The sequence below is a fragment of the Urocitellus parryii genome, chromosome 6 (assembly GCF_045843805.1).
Source record: "Urocitellus parryii isolate mUroPar1 chromosome 6, mUroPar1.hap1, whole genome shotgun sequence".
Taxonomy (NCBI): domain Eukaryota; kingdom Metazoa; phylum Chordata; class Mammalia; order Rodentia; family Sciuridae; genus Urocitellus; species Urocitellus parryii.
Window position 1 is genome coordinate 167,929,013 of NC_135536.1, and position 21,627 is coordinate 167,950,639.

Sequence of the window (21,627 nt, forward strand, 5' to 3'; positions counted from 1 at the left end):
TTTCAGGGCCTTGGCATTTAAGCACAGTTGTTTTCCTGCCTTGTATTATTGATAAATCATATGTGCTTTGGAGAACTATGAACTTACTGGTTTAGCTAAGTGACTGGGCAATTTCCAAGTCAGTAAGATGTATTCATAAGATAATATTTTGTCAAATTTCTGTGTACAAGCCAGATGGGCTTCAGAAGATTCTAATTTCCAGTCTGTGATGAACTAACTTCACAATTCTCTCTTGATCCCCATGCCAGGAAATCCTGCCTGTAAATGAATCAGGAAAGTGGTTCAAGTTTTCCATGGATTTGACTAAATTCCAGACAAGGGAACCCCACAACGAGGGGAGCCAGAGAAGTGGCTAGTCAGAGGTGAGCCAGGCAGAAGGGAAGACCTCAGTGAAGACCTATAAATGGTGCGCGCATGTGAGATGAACTTGTGAACACACGTCCAACTTGGCTGATCTATAAAGATCCTGTTTTTATAACACGCCTCCTGAAGCATCTTACTGAAATGAGCCAATGACTTTGATTTAAAATTAGGCTTTTAAGAATTCTTAAAAACATTTTTAACACTATCTACCAGAATAAGCAGCGTAGCTTCCTGGGGACAGTGGACTCCATACCCCAAATCTTGTATTTCTGAATGCTCTCTCCCAAAGCAATTTTCCCTTTACCTCTTTGCCTTGAAACAATCAAAGCAGCTGAGAGCTACAGCTCAACTTTATTAGTGATTTAAAACACACCCTTGGAAACCAAGCTTTTTTCTTTTTCTTTCTTTTTTTTTTTTTTCATCCAGGTGGGAAGCTGTGTTCCAGCAAATGGGAACAACACTCAGGGAAAGTTCTCAAACAGATAATACTGTCAGAGCCAGACTTCAAAAAATTCTACCAGGCAGCCTTCTACCCAATAGAAGACAAGGGGAACCTAGTCAGAAAACTAAGCCTTCCATATAAAGTCAGAGATAAAATAGCACAGCCCGCCAAGATTTGGCATCTTTAAAAATGCCTTTTCAATCTTTAACTTTTGTCTGCTTGGTCGTCTAGCAACCAAGTGCTGAAAAGAAACTCCACCCAAAACAAAGTGAAACAATACAGACACTTTACTTCATGAGTGCGCGCGCGCGCGTGTGTGTGTGTGTGTGTGTGTGCGCGAGCGTGCGTGTGTGGGGGTGTGGGTGTGTAAGATTCTCTGGGTTTAAAGATAGAAACTCCGCTTTCGCACAATTAAAGCACACCAAAAAAGTCCTGATTGTCGATGGTAGGAAAGGAAGTCAGGAGTGAGTAAAAAAGCATTGAGAAAATGTGTAATGCGGGGATGAGGGTATAGTTTCCACACAACCAGCTAAAGCAAGGTTTACACTCTTAAGCAATAAAAACAAACCATTAAGCTAGGCCCAGCACTGTCAGGAAGTATAAAACAGTTCTTGAAACTTTGCAGTTACTATACAAAAGCTTTTCATAAACTCTGTTTCCTGATCTTCATTAAATGTTAACATCAAGTTGCCATGGGGCAATTAGCTTGCCTCCTGAAATCAATAAAAAATCAACAATTTGGAAATAGTTGTACAGTAAAATAGTTCAATAATTATTCTCTCATAGTGTTGCGGCCAAGCAGTTCCAGGGTAAATGCAGTCCAGATGAGATCCTGCTCCTTATGAGGGAAGCTTTAAGCAAATCGGTGGTTTGCTCAGAGACCTCCTCATCTGAATGGACTGCAACAATAATGCACTCCTGGCAATGCCTTGGAGTGGGGCCCAGGGCACAGGGCGGCACAAACTTTTAAGTGGTGTTAAAGTCAGTGTCTGGTATAGCACTGCTTAAGCGCCTCACAAGGACTCAATCAAAATTTAGAGACCTAAAGAAACTGATGAACCCAGTGGGAGAAAAAAAATTCAGATGCCCTACATCTAAAATATGTAGGCATTTAGACTCCAGACAGAAGCAAATCATTTGTTCCCTTGGACATGATTGATGTCTGTGTGTGTAAAAGTGCATGTATGTGTATGCACGTTGTGCACACACAATGAAGAGTGTACTTGAGATTATTCCAAAAATTTTTCAACAAATATCTAAATCCAAGTTGATTTTAAGAAATGTTCAGAGAGAATCCTACAAAGTCAATGGACGCCGCTACACAAATGGCCTTCATAGCAAATTTTGCTAGAAAATAGGTGAAAACACTGAGCAAAGACAGGAATTTATTTCTCTGCTGACCCCCATTTCAGAGGGAATCAATTCCTTTTGCTTTTCCAAGCCTGAACCCATTCACTTAAGCACCTTATTCAAAGCCAACTGTGGCATAGGAAATTCCAATATCCATTAAATCAAACCTCAAGTACCAACTTTGGTAGCTTTATACCACCCTCTAGGCTCCATGGAGTTGTACAGTAAACTGTGTTATAACAACAACCAAAAAAAGTCAAGTATCATTTTTAGTATAAACAAATGCTTCAAATGCATGACATCTATTTGCTGCCTTCAAAGGGAAGACATTTAACTCAGAGGCTTGGCACTAAGATCACACACTAGGATCAACTCCGTGGACTGACTTAAGTGTTAAACTTTTTTTTAAAGTACGTTTTTAAGGGCTTGCACCTGCTCCCCCATCCACATAGATGTACTGACACGTATTTGACTAAACTGACTGCATACATGCCCAAGCAAGCAAGCGGAGCAGATTTTACAAGATAAGCAACCAAGTGTTTTCATGTCTGAGGGTGGCTAGAACACAAAATTGCCAGTCATCTTGTGGGGGAAAAGAATGCCTTTGAAAAAAAATATGTAGGCCATCATTTCAGATATGGTGAAATGTATTCAGATGCAGTTCTGTATACAGGTTTGTTTTTCTGTTTCTTTTCCTTTAAGCTCTGCTTCTTAGGGAAGGGCCTAAACTTGGTTCAACTATTGCATGTAAGACTGAGAAGACATTCATCAGAGTCTTGCTACTCAAATTTTGGTCCTTCAATCTGCAGTAAGGGCTTCACCTGTGAGCTCCTGAGGATTTACCCCAGACCCTCTGAAACAGAATCCATAATATAACATGATTCCAGGGAGTCTGTATATGCATTGAAGTTTCATTCTCCTGGAGGCATTACTAGTGATTTGAGTGCACATTAAAATCTAAGAAGTTTTATTTAGAACATTGCCACCCCCCTCCCAAGTTAGGAAGACGTTCACTTTGAAGTTTGTAGGGCAGGAAAAGAATCAGAAAATTCTGCCCTGGAGAATACCATAAGGCTGTAATTTATGTCAGCAGGGTTGAGGAAAGAGGAAAAGCAATTTACCTGAGTGGAGTAGACTGGCAAGTTATCCCCATCTCACCCTACCCATCCCCGAAAAAAATAAAACAGGAAGGGCATAGTGCCAGAACATTCTTACTTCCTTGGATTGCCTATCCGTGTTTCAATTACTCTAGACTTTAATTATTCTTTGCTGCAAGGCTGTGTTTCTTTTGCTTTATAATAGATAAGGGAACTGTGGCATATAAACATTCCATGAATCAACATCTTAACGTTAATATCAGAGTGCAACAGAAATATGCTTTCCAAAGTGCTTTGATTCACTTTTGATTGGACAGATGATTTTTTCCCCCTTCAATAAACAATGGAGGGGAAAAACATGAGCCACTCAGGATATCTAATAATTACATAGCTTGCTACATAGACCAGATTTACAGAACTTCTCTCCACTCTTTGTTTCTTGAGGGACAATTTAGTGATTGGAGTAAAAATTATGAAAAAAAAAATAGAAGCACAGATATATCTTTAAACCAGTCACCCTCCCCCTTCCTCATTTTGGAAGTAAAAAAAAAAAAAAATGAACACAGCAACCTGGACGTGCCATATAGGTTAAAACCATGCCAGTGAGGCACACGCAGCCCAGACAAGCACAAAAACAGATGACACGATTTAATCAATTTTGAAAGACGATCCCTCAAAATTCAGAAACTACTACAGTTTTTTACTTTAAGCCAGTTCTACAGTGATTCAAGGGATCTTCCAGAATTGTGACTGAAATTCAAGAAATTCAGTGGCATGGTATTAGTTCTGACTCCTTCTCTGAAATGTCTGGAAGAGTGTAAAATGTAAGAATATGGAAATGTAAGAGTGTAAGAATATGGTTTCTCAAGTGAGCTGCCAAGAGGGTCAGAGCCCTCAATTATTATAAAATCTCTGAAACTAAAGGAAAACTGAAAATTCCATCATCAACATGTGTGATGTCCATTACATATACCTTCATACATTTATACGTGTCTATTACAGTTTATACGGATAGTAAGTACGTACATATTGTAAGAGAACAGATTTGAGCTGCTGCCACTGAAAGCAATTTTAACCCAGAAAATTAGAACAAAGCAGAGAAATTCAAAGGATGGATGGAATTGCCAAAGGATGAGATTCTTGTGTAGTACTCTCACATTCTCATCTAGAGAATCTGGAGTTGGAAAAACCCAGGTTATTGTTTTTTAAGATGTTAAGACTGCAGTCTGTCTCTCATATTTATGGCAAGAAAGGTAAAGAATAACTGGAGGACAAAGAGGACCCTGTTTTCCATGGTGGAGTCAAATCTAATGATTGCCCACCTATGCAAGAGCAATCAATGCAGATAAAAAGAAGCAAAAAGATGATAAAAGATAGTTGAAGCGTTCAGTTAAACATACCATCTACAGAACCTTATAGTCCCTAAAAAGGTAGCTATGTTTGTGGTCATCCAAAATTAATTCTTGGGAAGAATTTTAACAGTCTGTTGTACTACAAACACACTAGTTTTAAAGCCATTTGTAAAGTGGAGTAAGTAAAGGAGATTAGAACTAGTTTTCACTTATTGTGGCAGGATTAGAGGGGACATAACAGCCTGAAAATTGACTTAAAATATTGCCAGTAACATAGCGAGGATTCCTAGGTTCCCTGGTCTTAAAATCAGCAAGGGAGCCCTGCCTTGGGTCTGATTCCAAGCTGGGGCACAGAAGCTCTGCCCCTGGTAAGTGTTCATTCTGAGCAGCCTAATTTGACTTCATTCTGTTTGGGCTTCAGGCCAATTGGCAGATGTTCTTATAGAAGCTGATCTCAGACACTTTCCCTTTCTAATTTTTTTGGCACGGTTGCCCCTGTTGCATAGGATATCATCTTTGAAACTTTACCTTGGGTTCCCCAGGTTTTGATTGTTTTGTAGGCTTTGGTTTTTTCTTAAATCCTTCTGCCCCACAGAAGTTCACATAAAAAGTAAAATATGAAATCATTGGCAATTCCTTGGGTGTAACTATGACTTATCCAATGACCTGCCTGCAACTTTCCAACCACTCCTTACCTTTCCCCATCCCCCCTCTGAAATAAAGTAACTTCAGAACAAAAGTGCAAACACAAGGTAATCTTCGTGAATACTGTACAGATGAGCCATTTTCTCTCACAGGTTGGACTTTATAGAACAAAATGCCAGAGGTTTGATATTTATTATCTGAAATAGGTTTAACACTTGGAGAAATGTGTTCAAACACATTACCTTGGTAAGAATAGCAAGCTGATCAGTCAGAGTACAGGGTGTGGGCAGAAAACATGATGTGCACAATTTTGCTGTGTGTTGGGCAAAGTTAGAAAATTAGGTACTTTGGGGCATAGAGAGCTCCCCGACAAGGTAGAGGGGAAATACAAATCTAATTCCAGATCTTAATGAGGGCCACAGGACATCAATTTTAAATATACATGACCACAATATCAATAATGAAGAAATCTTAACGTTTTATTTAATACTTTGGCCAGATCAGCCCCTAGAAGGGATCACTGTTTCAGGAAAGAAGAACAATGAACCATCATTCACTTTCCTGCATGTTCATCCTTTTGCTAATTACTTCTATTGGTCCTGCTTTACTTTTTCTGCAAATTAGGGGGTGGGGGGATGGTTTCTGTATCAGATCAGCAATGTCTGATTCTTATCCAAATATTCCACCTAATAAGGACGAAAGTTCTCATGAACTGGACAACCACTCTGCAACATTCCTGAGAATTGAATAATATAATAATCTTGAAAGTCAGCAGAGTGGATTATCCACTTTTTTTTTTTTCTGGACTTGAACTTGTGAACTTAACAGTAGCGCTGCAAAAAAAAAAAAAAAAAAAAAAAAAAAAAAAGCAAATGTGCTAAGCACTTTGCCAGAGTAACCTTCCATGTAGACTTTTCATCTTAAATACACACAACCAAAAACAACTACAATTTTTGGAAAATTATGTACAAACCCGATACTTCTTTTGATTACATATAAATACAAATTAACTATTTTTCCTAAAAAGTGGTTATAATAGTAAATAAATACAAAATAAATCTGACCATTATACTTCATGTGCTGGGGTTGAACCCATATAAAATGTACAACTAAATACATTTTAAATCTTTAAGGAATAATTCTCTGATTAAAATATTTGTTTTCCCAACTTCTTTTCGTAGATATAAATATATTTTCAAAATAGCTGTGTTTTTTTTTTTTTCATTCCATTCCATAAATAAAGTCTTCATTGGGAAATATTAAAGTGTCAGCTGGTTTTGTTTTGGGGGGCTTTTGGGCTTTTTTTTTTTTGCTTTTTTTTCTAATATATATATATATATGTGTGTGTGTGTGTATATATATATATTTAATTAATTAATTAATTTTGCTGTGCTAACGACACCCACAACCCTCCACAACCATGTCCTGATAGTTCTTTAATACAACCTTTTCATTTTCGTCAAGGTACAGCATGGAGATAGCACTGAGTTCTGTTGGGACACAGCACGCCTTAGGGATCTTGGAGTTCACAGAGTTGACCAACGTCTGCACGATGGCGTGATTGGTGGAGTTCAGGTGATCGGCCAGGGGAAAAGGGCATTCCCCGTGGCAGTAAAAGGCATGATACCCTGGAGGGGCCACAATCCAGTCATTCCACCCCACGTCACTAAAGTCCACGTACAAAGGGTGTCTCTTACAGCTGGACTTGAGGCGCTTCCGCTGTTTGTGTTTTGCTTGACGCTTTTCTCTTCTATGGAGAGGGCGCCCTTTCCCATCATGGCCAAAAGTGACCAGTAAGGGCCTTATTTGGCTCCAGCTGTGTTCATCCTGGTGCAAAGACCTGCTAATCCTCACGTGTCTCTTGGAGACTCCTTGCTTCTCCTCCAAGTGGGTCACCTCCACCACAAATCCATGGTTGGCGTGTCCCTGCGCAGTCCAACGCATCACAGCGGGAGTGACATCGAAACTCTCCCACCTGCTGGCGTTCTGATTCACCAGTCTGGTGTCCAAAAGTCTGGTTACGGGGAATTTTGAGTTGACAGTTGCAGGTTTTATAATTTCATAAATATTAATTCGGTGATGGAAACTGCTATTGCTTCTCAAAGCTTCCTGTATCTGTTCCCGAAAAACCTGAAGTTCTGCTGATGTGATAAACTCCTCAGTGGGAATAGAGCTTATATTAAAGAAGAATCGCCGGATTGTTTTCCCGTTCATTTCTGGCAGTTCTTCCAAAGATTCTAATTTGATAAAGGTGGGAGGGGGGAAGAAGACAAAATATTCAATAAGAGGAGTAATGATCGTTTAGCTATCAGAAGTTTTAAACCTTGCAGGGTTTTATTTAGCCCATGTAAAAGTTTGCAACCAGAAAGTAAAACTTTCATGACTAGGGATGAAGCTCAGTGGCAGAGGGCTTGCCTAGCATATGTGAAGTCCTGGGTTCAATCCCCAGACTGCTAAAACAAAAAAAAAAAAAAAAGAAAAAAGTCACCTTTAAAATAAAAAAAAAAGAATTATTCCTTTCTCTTCCCCTTTCTATAGGGTCACATCAACACTTATTCCATGAAATAAAATTTCATAATTAATTGTTATTTTTTGATTCAATACATGAACATGACTTCCAGGTGGCTAAAATAATAGGGAAATGGTGATGCATTTCTTTGAAATTCCAGACTTTAGGGGCAGAAAAAAAAATCAGCACTGTAGTTAGTAGGGGTCTAATGAGTGAGGAGTTGAGGAAATTATTGCAGTTCCTTAAAAAAAAAAAAAAAGGCTTTAATGTCAATCCCTTAAGCGGTATCCTAAAACATTACTCTGCAATTTAGATGATTTACAAATCTCAATATACAGATTTCAGCTTCCTAATTAAAGACTCTGAAACTCAACATCAACGATGACATTTTGCAAAGCACACCCTACCATTTTACTCAAAAGTCCAGAGACAAAGGCATTTACAGGGATCTACTTCTTTGGAAACATATGGGTGGTACTAGGACACTGTAGTAATTAAGGCCAAACAATTTTAAGAGAAATAGCTTCCTGACTGTTTTTTCTCTCACCTCCTTATGAACTCAAGAAGCAAAATCTCATTTCACATGCTTTTGGGGGTAAAAGAAAAAAAAAACTTTTTCTCTTGTTTATATTTCCTTTTTGTTTAAATATATATGTGTGTGTGTATAAATATAGACATATATATGTATATAATCTAATAAACAGGTTGAAGGACAGAAGCAAAACCAAATTAATTTATAAAAATTTATGAAAAATACCATTTTGAGGTTCACTGTATAAGAAAGGATCTCATCCTATTACAGAATCAACTTTCTATATCTATCATCATTATTCCACAAGAACCATCTAAATAGGCCACACATAAAGATCTGTCTGGTTTTGATTCCTGAATGTCAAATATAAGAAATACTGTCTTCCAAGCAAAATGTAAAATATAATATAGCACCTTGAATGCTTATAGTTTATAGATCATCAAAAGCACAATATTACTATTAAGTTGATAGCTAAAGCATTAGAATAAGTGATATTTGAGCTTATCTTCTACTTTTAACACACTCTTTCACTGTCAAAAAAATTACCTGCTTCATTTAGGATTTAAAGAGCTAACAGAATCTATTTTCCCATAGATCCATGTCATTGTTGTAAAAGAAAGTAAAACTTCTATCAATTCTATAATTGTATTTGCTTAAAAATCAAAGAGTTGCAAGTTGCAAACACAATCAAGATACCTTAACATAGAAGAAGCATGTCAGATCTCTCAAAGATTCTACCCCACTAACCTTCACCATGTAAGTTTTGCAAGCTGAGCAGAAGCTGAGTTCAACAGGGATAATTTACACCAAGTTCTAGAGTAATGCTTTAATATGGTGCTACTGAAACTTTTACCCTCTCAGGTAACCAGTAAGATCCCTCAAATTTCCAAATTCAGTAGATTTGAAAAATGGACTGAGATCCTGCATTTCCAACAAGCTACTAGTTGAGAAGATCCTGTAAACTTATGAATCACACTTTGAGTGTCAAGGTTTTAAAGGATGTTTTTGACATTCAAGTGTAGATCACCAGAGGGATGTGTTTGAAAAGTAGCTTTTGATTAGTATGAGTATGCAGAACAACCATTAGCAAGAGCCAAGAAATAAGAGTTGAAGTTAAGGGTAGGCCAGCCAGGGACTCAAACAGAAAGGTCTTCTAAAGTTCTTCTACAAGGACCTGGAAACCACCAGGCCAAGAAGTGAGTACTTGTTAGTCCAAAGCTCTTGGGAACACATTTCAGGATCCATCCCACTTTCTGAGCCCCACTGTAAGCTAACGGTACTTCAGGTCGGCCATAAAAATTAACAAAACCTTCCTACCAACAGAACTAGGGCTCTTTCAGTGGTCCCTAGCAAGTATAAAGAATTGTATTTAGCTTCTATTTTTAAAAGAGAAGCTCCATTTCATTCCAGAAGCCATCCTGTGTTCTTGCTCAAGGCAGTTTTTCATCAGGGAAGGTAAAAATTAGCAGCATCCTCCAGACCCCAAGGTACATTCTTTGTTCTTCAAGGAAAGGGAAGGAAAGGCAAAATATCCAGGGAATTCCATGAATAACTATTAATTTAAGTGCCCAGAGAAATCACAAGAGAAACAAAAACCCTGAATCCCAATCCTTAAATAAAAAGGAAAGAACTGACAATCTCTCTCTCTCTCTCACACATACACACACACACACACACACACACACACACACACAACATGTGTATGCACATACACTCATGGCCAGAGGATGAAGAAACAATCTCCAAGGTAAGTATGAAATAGGTTAATGATATAAGGAAGATAGGTTTTTATAAGAGGCATATGCTACAACAATAACCCTCAAAAACTAAAGATTGAATTATAGTAATATTGATTCAACAATTTCTCACCATTTAAAATCATTGGAGGCAAGAAGTCTTAACAAAGCAGAAATGTCTCCTGGCTTTGGCAAAGGGAAAAAAAAAACTGCACTATAAGTAATAACAGGTAATATAAAGATCTTTCTCCAACTTTCCAACTGTACCTCATCTATCTAATCCTTGAATGCCCTCTATCTCCCATTAATGCAGAGGTCTCTGTTCAAACTGAAGATTCAGGTCACAGACATAAATCAGAGAGGAGCTCCCCAGCCCTGGGAAGTCATTCCTCAAGGTTAGTGCACATACCACCTTTTCCTCCTCTAAGGGAGAAGGTTCAATCTTTTCTTGAGGATGGGAAATTCAAAACCTATTTGAAATAAAGTAAAAGAAAAAGAAACTTTCCATAAATTATCACAGGAAGCCTGGAGATTCAGAAAATAAAGAGTGGGTAATGTATACTTTTTTGGAGGCTTAAACAGTTGTTAATTCCCTTTAAATATCCCTTCTTGAATCAGCTGAACTTGCTTAAAGATTTGAGGCTCTGACCTAACTTCGACCTGAGTTTATGAGTCTCTAAGTTCTTTGTTTCCTTGTGTGTGTGTGTGTGTGTGGGGGGGTGCTGGAGATGGAACTCAGGGCCTTGTACATGCAAGGCAAGTGCTCCACCACTGAGCTATACCACAGTCCACCTCTAAGTGGAGTTAAGACTAAAAATGTGGGGGAATTTTTAAAAAGCACCATAATGATGATATTCAACCTCTCCTCCAAAAGTCCTAATTTAATCATCTACATGCTGTCAATCATTCACAATTATTCCTCTATTTCCAAATAATCCAAAAGATTGGGGTAGGTCCACTCTGGCCTTTTCTTCCTTAGATAAAAGGATAATGAGACATTTTAAAAAGTCATCACAGGCCTGGGGCTGTAGCTCAGTGGTAGAGTGCTTGCCTTGCAGGTGTGAGGTCCTGGGTTTGATCCCCAACACCACATAAAAATAAATAAACAAAGATTTTTTTTTTTTTAAATTCATCATGATCATGTTAGCTAATGTGCTGAATGCTTTTTTGGTGCCAGGTCTGATACTCACAGCTTTATCTAAAAACATTATCCCCCAACAAACTGACTAGAAGAACCATCCATTTTTCATATGAAATAGATGGGAGTTCAGAGAGGTTATGTAACTTTCCTAATATCACTGAGCTATGAACTTGAGTCTCCTGCAGTGCCTAAGTTTCCAGCCACTAGATGACAGTACCTGACATGGGAAGGAACCTAAACCTCAAGAAAGAGTCAAAACCATTCAGAGGCACATCTTTAGTTAAAACAACAAAAACTGTAAAGGCCCTGGGAGGTCTCTCAGTGGTGGAGCACTTGCTTAGCATGAGGGAGGCCCTGGGTTCCATCCCCAGCACCATAAAAAGAAAGAAAACAACAATGATAACTGTAGTGTGAGCTTTGTCCTAACTAAAGGATAGGAATATACTACCCAGGTATAATGGAGAAAGCAGATGAAACTGAGGAGGAAAGTAAAGTTAGGCACTTTTTCATCAGGGAAGGTAAAAGTTAGCAGCATCCTCCAGACCCCTGGCCTGGGATATGTAGAACTTATTTGGAACCACTGCTATTTTGTGGCTGTTTTTTTGCCCTAAAGTATGGTGAGTTTTTTTTTTTTTTTTATCATTATGTTTTGAGAATTTTGCAACACTCTTTGAATATAAAAATACAAAAGACAACAAAAAGATATTCATTAAAACAACAAAATCTAGAGGTAGTCTGGAAAACTGGTAAGCTTGGAAATCACTCTATAACATCATGGAAGAGGCTGTGTATAATACACAATATTTTCTAGAAGATAAAATAATCAATATATAGGTTAAGAGGAAAAACATGGTAACATATGAAAGGTTATAAAGAATAAGGTTTTTGTTCATTGTTTTTCATTGAATCCAGGGCACTTTATCACTGAGACACATCCCTAGCCCTTTCTATTTTTTTTTTTTTTTTTGAGACAGGCTGGCCTCGAACTTAGGACCCTCCTACCTCAGCCTCCCTAGTTGCTGAGATTACAAGTGTGTGCCATTGCACCTGGCAAGAATAAGTGTTTTGTGTGTGGGTGTTTGTGTTTAAGACAATAAGAAAATGGGAACTAAAGGAAGAAAAGCCTCACCTTGTTTTGGCTTCTGCCTTTAGAATGATGCAGAGCCCTGTTACTAACTTCTTAGAGAAATACCCGAATAACAAGTCTAAAAAGGACAAAGCAATTCAATGAAAAAGAATCAAGAGGGAATATAGGGACAGAAAATTTGAGTGCCAAGGAGCCATCATGGGTGACCAAAGCCTCGGTCTCAATAACGGTTCTATTAACGGGGCCTTTTGTAATCACACTGTAATACCTGGGGGCACTCGGGAAGAACACCAGCTAAGTGTTGGTTTGGGGGAGGTACCTATAAGTTCAAATTCACACAGGGAATTTGTGGCATTCATTCTCCTTCACAGGGCAATGATTCTTTCTTGACCTTTCACATTTTATGGATATTTTCATGGTAATTATTTTTGAGGGAAAAGGATTCATCTCTACTTGAAAGCATTAGTCATAGATGGAAAATAGGAAGATGGTACCCTTCAGAGTCTAGGAGAGCAAGCAAGTGGTTCTCCTACATTTTGATACGTCAAGAAAGCATGAAGACTTTTTGCAGGGCCAATGAAATCAATCCAGTTTAATGTGTTTCCAACAGTAGCAACATGTGAAAAACTCTATTTGAAGATGTGATCTTTCTGTATTCAATGGCAATCCTGCAAAGCCCACATGGCTGATGGACTTTTCAATGACTTTGAAAAGAGAATTTTAGCAAAGTTTGTACTCTCCTAAATAAAAGTCATTGTAGAAACGAGTTAGACAATGTTCAACAAGAGAAATGACAACTGATGATTTTATCTCAGATCACTATTCTGGTGATCATTTACACACTGATTGAATGATTATATCTTGGCATCTGTTATCTCATAATTTCACTTAACTATCTGATACCTTATTTAATAGGGTTATTTTGCTTCTTTACCAAATATATGTCTAATAATGCTGTACAAACTATATTCTACTCTTGAGCTAGCCTTATTCACATGGTTTATTCAAAGTTTTTCAGAGGCAATGTGTGGCACAAGGATGCTTATAAAAATAAAATCTCACATTATACAACAGTGAATAGTCTTCAAAAAGTTTTATATCCAGCTTAATGATGATATACTAGTCACAATGAGAAAAGAATTGAATTTTTTGAAATTTAAGGAAAAAAATCACACACTTTTCTCTGTCATTTAATTGCATTAAGATGTGAAAATATTGCAAATTGATTTAAACAAGTTGGTAACTTGGGTACTGTTTTATCTATAACATCACGCTTTGACCAATACAAATTTGACTCAAGCATGCTATTTAAGTTACAATGACACTCAAATAATGTATAGCCTGTTTTAAGTTTTGATCAAGCCACTTCCAGATGAAGAATGAGAAATATGGAGACCTTACTGATGAAATTTTCATTCAGTTGAATGTGTTAGACAGTAACTGACTTAAGTGATCTTCCTTTTAAGTTACAAGAGAGACAGTACCTTCCTGTCATCATAAATAAAGTAAGGAATGGTTTCCATGCTAAATTCCAGAAGAGGTGGCTAACACAGCTGAGTTTGTTACTTTTCTATCCAGAAAAAAAAAAAAAACCTATTTCAATCAAGATCAGCTGGGAACAATGAGCTGACTTTAAAATCATCTCAGGGTTATGATGCTGGAATGTACACAATTTGAAAATGTCTCTCCCTATGAGTACAGACAATTGATGCTTTCAGTGGGCTGGTTCTGATGGAATAGAATGAGGCCTATTGCTTTTCAAATCTCTAATTTCTACTAGCAGGAGCTCACCTTAGGAATGCATTTGAAAATTAATGATCAATTCAGCACATACTTCATTGTTGATCACAATAAGGATCAATTTAGCATCCGCTGCCTTGAGGAAGTTATCTTTTGTCACATGACCCACCTGTGGTACTTCTTCCCATTATCAACCAGTGTTCTCCCAAGTCATCCTTCACACTTGGTCAGAACCTTGGGCTGTGCCATTTCTAATTTGCTTATGTCAGAGCTCAGGTTGTCATTTGAAATCTACCACCTCAGTGGTGAAAAGCAAGAAAAAGAGAGATTTATTCCCCCAGTTTCCCTAATATTCTACAAACAGTGCTCTGACATACAACTTGGCACTTCCTGCTGTATTTAGAATGCATTAAGCCAAAGGGACATTTAAAACTGTAGGAAACAACTGACATGTAACATGCTTGTGACTAATTGCTTTAAAAACTTAGGTACAACAGATCTAAGTAGCTGCTCTAAGACACTTCAAATTCACTAAATGCCTTTCTGATGAAACAAACAGAAATATCCTACCTTAGAAAACCACGTTCAGTACCATAAAATTTTTTTTAAAAAATCACATTTCAATGCACATGAAGGAATCAGGCAGCTGTTGCAAAAGCTTTTATCTGAAGGCTTGCCTTGTCTCTACCCTGAGCCTATCTAAGATTTAAGCACAAGACAAGAAACTCATTGTGGAAATAATAAGATTGATTGTGGAACTGATCTCCCACGGGGATTAGATAAGGATTCGAAATCTTCCAAACCAGGCCCAGATCAACAGTAAATTAGAAAGACTTTGGAGCTCTGGGCTTTAATTTTTCAATACTATCTCTGAAAATTTTGCCCTTGGCTCTATTTTAGTCTGAAACCCCAGCTTAAGCAGAAGACACAGATTTATAGAGGAAGGGCTTCCAAACAGATTTAAAGAAATCCCAAACCTTCTCATTCTCCCCCTGTGGAATTCCTGCACGCTTCTCTGACTAGGGGCATGCCTTTCCCCCTCATCTTCCCCATCATTTGGTCTCCCTCCAGTTCCTGGGGGAGGAGTTACTCTTCTGGCTGCAGGCCAGGAAAAGGGTGCGGATGCGCCAGAGGGGAATCCCTGGTTCCCTTTGCCGCCACACAAGCAGCCTGTTAAGATGAGATTCTGAAAGGACCATCCAGAGGTAAAAGTGGAACGGTCTGAGCAGCTGCCTTTCGCAGGGATGCACGCACCTACCCAGGTGGGGGCTCCGCAAGGAGATTCCCCGCCCCTGTCCCGCCCCCACCTCCCTCAAAGCTTGATCCCCGCCTCACCTTCGTGGTGGAAGCTGCGCACGGTATTGGCGCGACTGGCAGCCCTCTCCAGCCTGTGGTCCGGGGCAGGAGCTCCTGGCTGGCCCGAGTGCCGGCGGTACAGGTCCAGCATGTAGGGTGGGACCACGGCGTCCCTGCTCGGGGTGGGTCTCTGCTTCAGGCCGAACATGCTGAGCAGTCGCAACTCAAATTCACTCAGGACGTCGTCCGAGGGCTGGGACGAGGGGCGGCCGGATGATGCCGCGAACTTCTTGCGGCCCAGCTCGGGAATGAGGCCGGCCGCGCCGCCCAGGAGGACCTGGGGAAGCAGCAACGCTAGAAGACAGCGGGTCCCGGCCACCATGGTCGACCTGCGGACAGGGCCGACGTGAGTCACCGGAGTTCCCCGCCCAGTCCTCCCTCCTTCCCGCCCCCGCGGCCCAGGCTCCCGTTGGGCTATCCGACCTCCTCCTCCAGGTTGCCCGCCTGTAGTGCACCACTCGCACGACTACATAAGAGATGCCGGAAGACGCCCGTATCTTTAGGAGAATGGAGGGCCCCAAGTTCCTAATGCTTTCCTCTTCCCACTCCATTCTCAATCCGTCTGATCTCTGGGGATTTTGCGTTCTTCCCCAGACAGCATCAATGACTGTCAACCCATTTTTTAACCCCCTGGATACCATCTCTGACAGCCAATGCCGCCTGGAGTCCATGAAAACACCATTTGACTTGACATCCTGCATCCTCTACAGACTCAAACACACAGTGTCCAGCGCTCGAAAAGTGCATGTGACTTCCTTAGAAGTGCTGCATAGAACTTCCTGCAACTTACCTACACACGCGCGCGCGCGTACACACACACACACACACACACACACAGAGAAAAAGAGAGAGAGAGAGAGAGAGAGAGAGAGAGAGAGAGAGAGAGAGACTGTAACTTCTAGATCCTGTAAACTCAAGCCCACAACTTTTGAAGTTGTGGCACCAGACGCTAACCTCAGGGGTGAAGGACAAGCCATTCCATCCCCGCATCCCTCCAGTGTAGTAGAGAAACACAATTATCTTCCTGGAATCACGTCAATGGCTAGTATCTATTAATGCACGTGCCAGCTGTTAAAATACAAAGTGGCACTAAAGTAAGGTCCCTTCGCATTTCTGGAAACAAACACGGAGAATCCCAACTTTCCGAAATGGAACATAACTTAGCTCTGAGTAGAGAGCCGATCTCCCTAAGCAACTTGAGGAAGGTGAAGGGGTTAGATCGCCGTGGTAGGGGGTACAGGTTGGCAACGAATGGGTGAAATTTAGGGTCCACCCTCTTGAAGGGATTTAACTATTTTTTTTAATCATGTAAGCGCTAACCGCCTTAATAATATACCTAAAAGAGGGGAGGGAGGAGGGGCGGAAGACTGTGGGCCAGGAAGGCGAGTCGGTAGGTCGCCTGGGGCTGCTGGTTGGGGCGCCCCCTCAGGGGCTCCGCAGCACGCGGACTCGGAGGGGGTTCCGTTGACTTGGAGCGGGTCGCAGCCCCAGGGGGAGCTTCAGCAGCGACCGGTGCCGGAGCACGGGATCCCCCCACCCCCACCTTACTCCCGGCCCAGGGCCCGCGACCTCTACCTTTAGGAGACCGCAGTCCGTCTAAGAAGCACGCGGGGACACGTCCATTGAAAGAGTCTCCACATGGAAAAAGCTCTGTTAGAAGAACTTGGCGCTGGGACCGGGTGTCCGTTCCCTTTGCCTCCTCCTCCTCCTCCCGGGTGCCGGCGGCGCAGTCCCTCTTCTCAAGCTCGGAACAGCTTCTAGGGGGGTTGGGCCCGGCAGAGGGGTGGAGGGGCGGCGGGGCTCAGAGGCGACCAGGCTGGCTGTGCTGGCAAAGGCACCGGTGCGAAGTGGGGAGTACAAGTTATTCTCCCTGCAAGTTCAAGAAGTCTCCAGCCAAGTGCTGACACACAACAGCGAGCAGGGGGAGGAGTGCGGGGAAGGGAAGGGAAGGAAAGGGAGAAAGGAAAAGCTGGTGCTGTTGTCGTCCTTAGGAACCAGCGCCCACGGGACGCGTGGCCCCGCGCGGGGCCGGCTCCGGGACTCTGGGGGCGATGGTTGGGCGCTCCGCGCTAGCTCTGCCGCGGCCCATGGCTCGGGGCAGCCATCCTGGGCGACGCCGGGTCCGGGTAAGGGCACAGCGACGATCTCGGTGCCAGGCGAGTCGCCCCCCCGCATCACTCTGCCTTACTCCAGCGCACCCCCATGAGCGCTCGCCGGTGGAAACTGCCGCGACTCCGGCGCCCCGTCGTCCTTAGGCGCATTCTCCAGCGAGTACAACCGAGTCCCGGGCCGCTGAGGCGGGTGGCCTCCCTCTCCTAGCCTTCGGGCCAAGTGCCTTTTGTGGCTAGCCTGGGGTCCGATCACACCTCGACCATCACGTCCCAGGCGCCCGATCCCCGACAGGAGGTGCTGGGCATCGCGCCGCTGAGTCTCAGCTCCGGACACCCCAGCGCTCAGCGCGCCGGTCCGCGGCTCTGAGGGGCCCGAGCAGCAGAGGCCACAGCGCTGCGGCGCGCACGGCCGGGTGCTCCGACCCGCGCGGGGTCTGAGGAGTGCGGGTGTCTGCCTGCCTGCAGTGATCCCTGTGGCGCTCGCCCCGAGGGCTTTGGAGTCGCCTGCGGCGGATGTCCCGCGGCGGCTGCCAGTCCCTGGCCGGGTGTGGGAAGCGGAGCGGCGGGCGCAGCGCGAGCCGGGAGCAGCGCAGCGCAGCGCAGCGCGGCAGGGCGAGGACTCAGGCGGCGGCGGCGCCGTGGCGCGGCGCTCGCGGCTTTTAAAGGGGACGCCTCCCGGCCGCGGCCGAACACCTCCCCCTCGGCTGCGAAGCTCGCCGGGGATCCCCAGGCGGGCGGGAGTGGCGCGCAGGGGTGTGGACGGCGCGCTCGGGCAGCCACGGCGGGGTGGGGCTGGGGGCGGGGGCGCACGGCCGCCGAGAGGGGCGCTGCGCCTCCACAGGGCCCTGGCGAGGGAGGTCTGCTAAAGTGCTGGACCCTCGGGAAGACTCGGAGGCGGGATCCAGGACGAATGCAGGGTCAGGCCTCTATTTACCCACCGGGTCCGTTATTCAACTTTCAGTTTGAAGTTTTTCGGTGATAGATGATCTTTAAAAAAGAAGAACTCAAGTTACAAGGCTTCTTGGCATAAACGTGGGGTGGACAATTTGTGTTTTAGGGAGTGGGATAAGAGTTAAAGAAAAACAGGATGGAAACTGTTATTGAAACAACACAGAGATATACGGATATGCGAACTTAGTTACGTATGTAAATACATGTGTGTGCATTTACATGCATATAAATATCGTTTATGTATAACATGTATATTCATACACAAAGCATGTGTTTATATTCGAATAAATATATCTAGTATACAAAAATATATGCGTATGTTTCTGTGAATATATGTATGCAAATATAGGCGAACCAAGACCGCGTTTCCGTAAATAGTCTATGTATGTGGTATGGGTGTCTTCTGCTATGACACGTGTAACGTGCAGTGTGTGGATGGCAGCGTTAAGGCAGGATGGGAGAGATTTTATTCCTTTTTATGGTAGCAATCATTTCATGCCTTGTGATATTTATCTCGCCTCAGCTCAGAGAAAGGTAAAATAACGCACAGTGAGCCAAGCATACAAGATAATTCCAGTTTGGGACCTTAGAACCTTCTGCCCCACCCCATTCCACCAGGTCCCCAGGAGCTGTGACTTTTGGCCAAATCAGTTTTCTCCTTCAGCTGAAATACTTCCTAAAGTTGCCCATCTTGAGTCTCTGTGGAATTCTTTTGGTCCCTCCCAGGGTTTCAGGAACCTCAGTGCATAACAACACCAGGTTGCCCCGATGAACACCCCCCACCACCTTGCCCCAAGATAGGGTGAGGTGGGGGGGGAGGATTTTTGAAAAAGGCAGGATTGGTAAAATCAGTTTCTGCATCAGACTTTCAAGCCTGAAAAGTGGAGGGGAAAAAAGTCTGAAATGGGAGCTTAATAACAATAATAATAACCTATTATCCATGTCTTTATTTTTTCCATCGTGGAGCTAAAATAATTCTAGGTTCTGTTCACATAAATCGGATTAGCAACCCACAGAGAGGAATTAGGCACTCCTGTTTCTAAAGGTATAAAGGTCAAATAAGGTATTTTAGCGGAAGGCTGTCTATTAGGAAAATAAAGGAAAGGGGAAATATTCAGGAATATGCTACTCTACCCCTTTTTAAAAAAACAGTGCTATGGAAGTTGTTGCTCTGAATCACTGAATACCAGGCAAGTCAGCAATAAAACTTATTCTTCTCATAGACACTTAAGTCAAAGCAGTTTTTATTGTGCTTCTGAAACTATTTCCTTCTCTATCAAGTTTAATTGAGAACTTAACAATTGTTTCTGTCATCAGTAAGATTTTACAAACAAAACAAAGGGAAACCTAGATGAGACTTAAATCAGTATGTTGCTTTTAAGGAGGAAGAGAAAGCTGATAGCTGTTGGACACACCCCAAGAAAAGATGAAAAATAAATCTCTGGTGATGACATGGAGGATGTCTTAACAGCTTTAGGCCTTCATAACTGAGAAATGGGAACCTTGTGGGTTTTAGGATATCATCTTCTATAGTCAAGAGTCTGGGGGAAATTTTAAATTTCTAAATATTCTGTTCCATTTGCCAACCACAGTATCTTTTCTATGTAGAGTATGCAGTTTCCCTGGTATTGCTGAATGCTTTTCCCAAGCAGAACTTTCCTGAAGTTTGGCCCTATTTCTCTCTGAAGAGCAAAGACTCTCCGGTTGTTTATTAGAGATGGCTGCCCTCTTGTGGTGGAAATGAGTTTAAACGCTTGGGAGAAAAGTACATTCTTTCATGAATTTGTCTCCAAAGACTGACTTGGGGTACAAAGTACAGGATAATGTACAGTACATTTTCTGGGCAACAGCAATAGTTAGAAATGAGAAACCTAAACAGAATTAATTAATTAATTATATTTTTTTATTCTCTCTGCTAATGGCAAACTGCAACTGAGAATGCAGCGTTATTTGATACTTGGAAGTGGCAATGTTTGTTTGCTTTAATAACATCAGTTACTGCTAGCTATAGTTGACTTTACCCTTTTCAAAGATTCATTTACAGATTTTCAGTCCATAGGGTAAAATTAATACTTTCTGGGATTATGAAATTGGATATATCTGCCAGCAAATGTGGTGAGGGGTAAGGGTGGGGTAAGGAGTGTTTGGGCAAGGATCAAGGAAGTTGTAAATACAAATACCTCATCAGGGACAAACAAATTATGTAAAAATTCAAAGACTTTCAAATAAGGCCTCTAGATTAAGGAAGTTAATACTGTTCCATTTCAGTCATTTCTTGCCAATTTTTCAAGAGATACTGGAAATCCATATTTGATTGTGTGTGGACATGACCTGGGATGAGATTAAGTGCTTGAAGAGTCATAGTTTGGCAACTTTTCCTTTAGCTGTTCAGCCCAGATAATGTTTAATTTTATTGCATCCTGCAGCTATTAGCATTCAGCATTGTTCCTGCTAAGCCACTATTATGCAAATTAACATTAAAATAATGATCCTCATGTATTGTAAAGGTCACAGCAGGCATGACATGATCCATCTACCTTGTAATTGTCATTCCATTGAAACCTGTGGCAACTCCCCTGAGAAACCTCTTGGCTTTTAGCCTGTGTACTGTGTGACACCCAAGCCCAGTACTACTTATTTTGTCTGAATGAGATTCTTTTGCAGGAACCACAACCCACAGCAAAGAGTAGCATTTAGTCAATTAAACTTTTACTTATTTAATATTTGATTACACATGAAAAGAAGGATGAATGTAGTGGAGTGATTTATATGCAAAATTAGGCCCACTTGGCCAATTCACATTGCTTTAGATATCTACTAAGTATTATTTAATGTCCAAATAGCAATATAGCTATATTGACATATATTTGCACGATGATATCAAAAGGTCTTGATCTTGTATTAATTAATTTGTGAAGAGTCAACCACAGTGTCTTTTACAAAACCAGTCTACAGATTTTTTATTGAGAAGCCATGAAGCCTATGGCTCTATGTCACTGAGGTCCCAGTGAATGCAAAGATACACAAATTCTACACCTTACTTATTTAGAATTCAGTGGAAGAAATGTGACATGTTCACAAGTAAATATTTGTAAAATATAAAGCATATAAGCAAAGAATTTTAAGAAATAGGAGGAACAATTGTAGAAGGCTTAATGGAAAACAATTGCATTTCTAATGTATGGACTCAGTAAATTTATAGTAGGAAGAGCATT

The 21,627-nt window shown here is 41.7% G+C and overlaps 1 protein-coding gene across 1 annotated transcript; it reads right to left on the reverse strand.

Moving 5' to 3' along the window:
• Positions 1–6,641: 6,641 nt before the first annotated feature.
• Bmp2 (bone morphogenetic protein 2) lies at positions 6,642–17,215 on the reverse strand. The gene is made up of 3 exons (XM_026385831.2): positions 16,926–17,215; positions 15,330–15,679; positions 6,642–7,486 (listed from the first exon to the last, which is right to left on the reverse strand). The coding sequence occupies exons 2-3, from the start codon at positions 15,670–15,672 to the stop codon at positions 6,642–6,644; spliced, it is 1,188 nt and encodes a 395-aa protein (XP_026241616.1). The 5' UTR covers positions 15,673–15,679; positions 16,926–17,215.
• Positions 17,216–21,627: the final 4,412 nt, after the last annotated feature.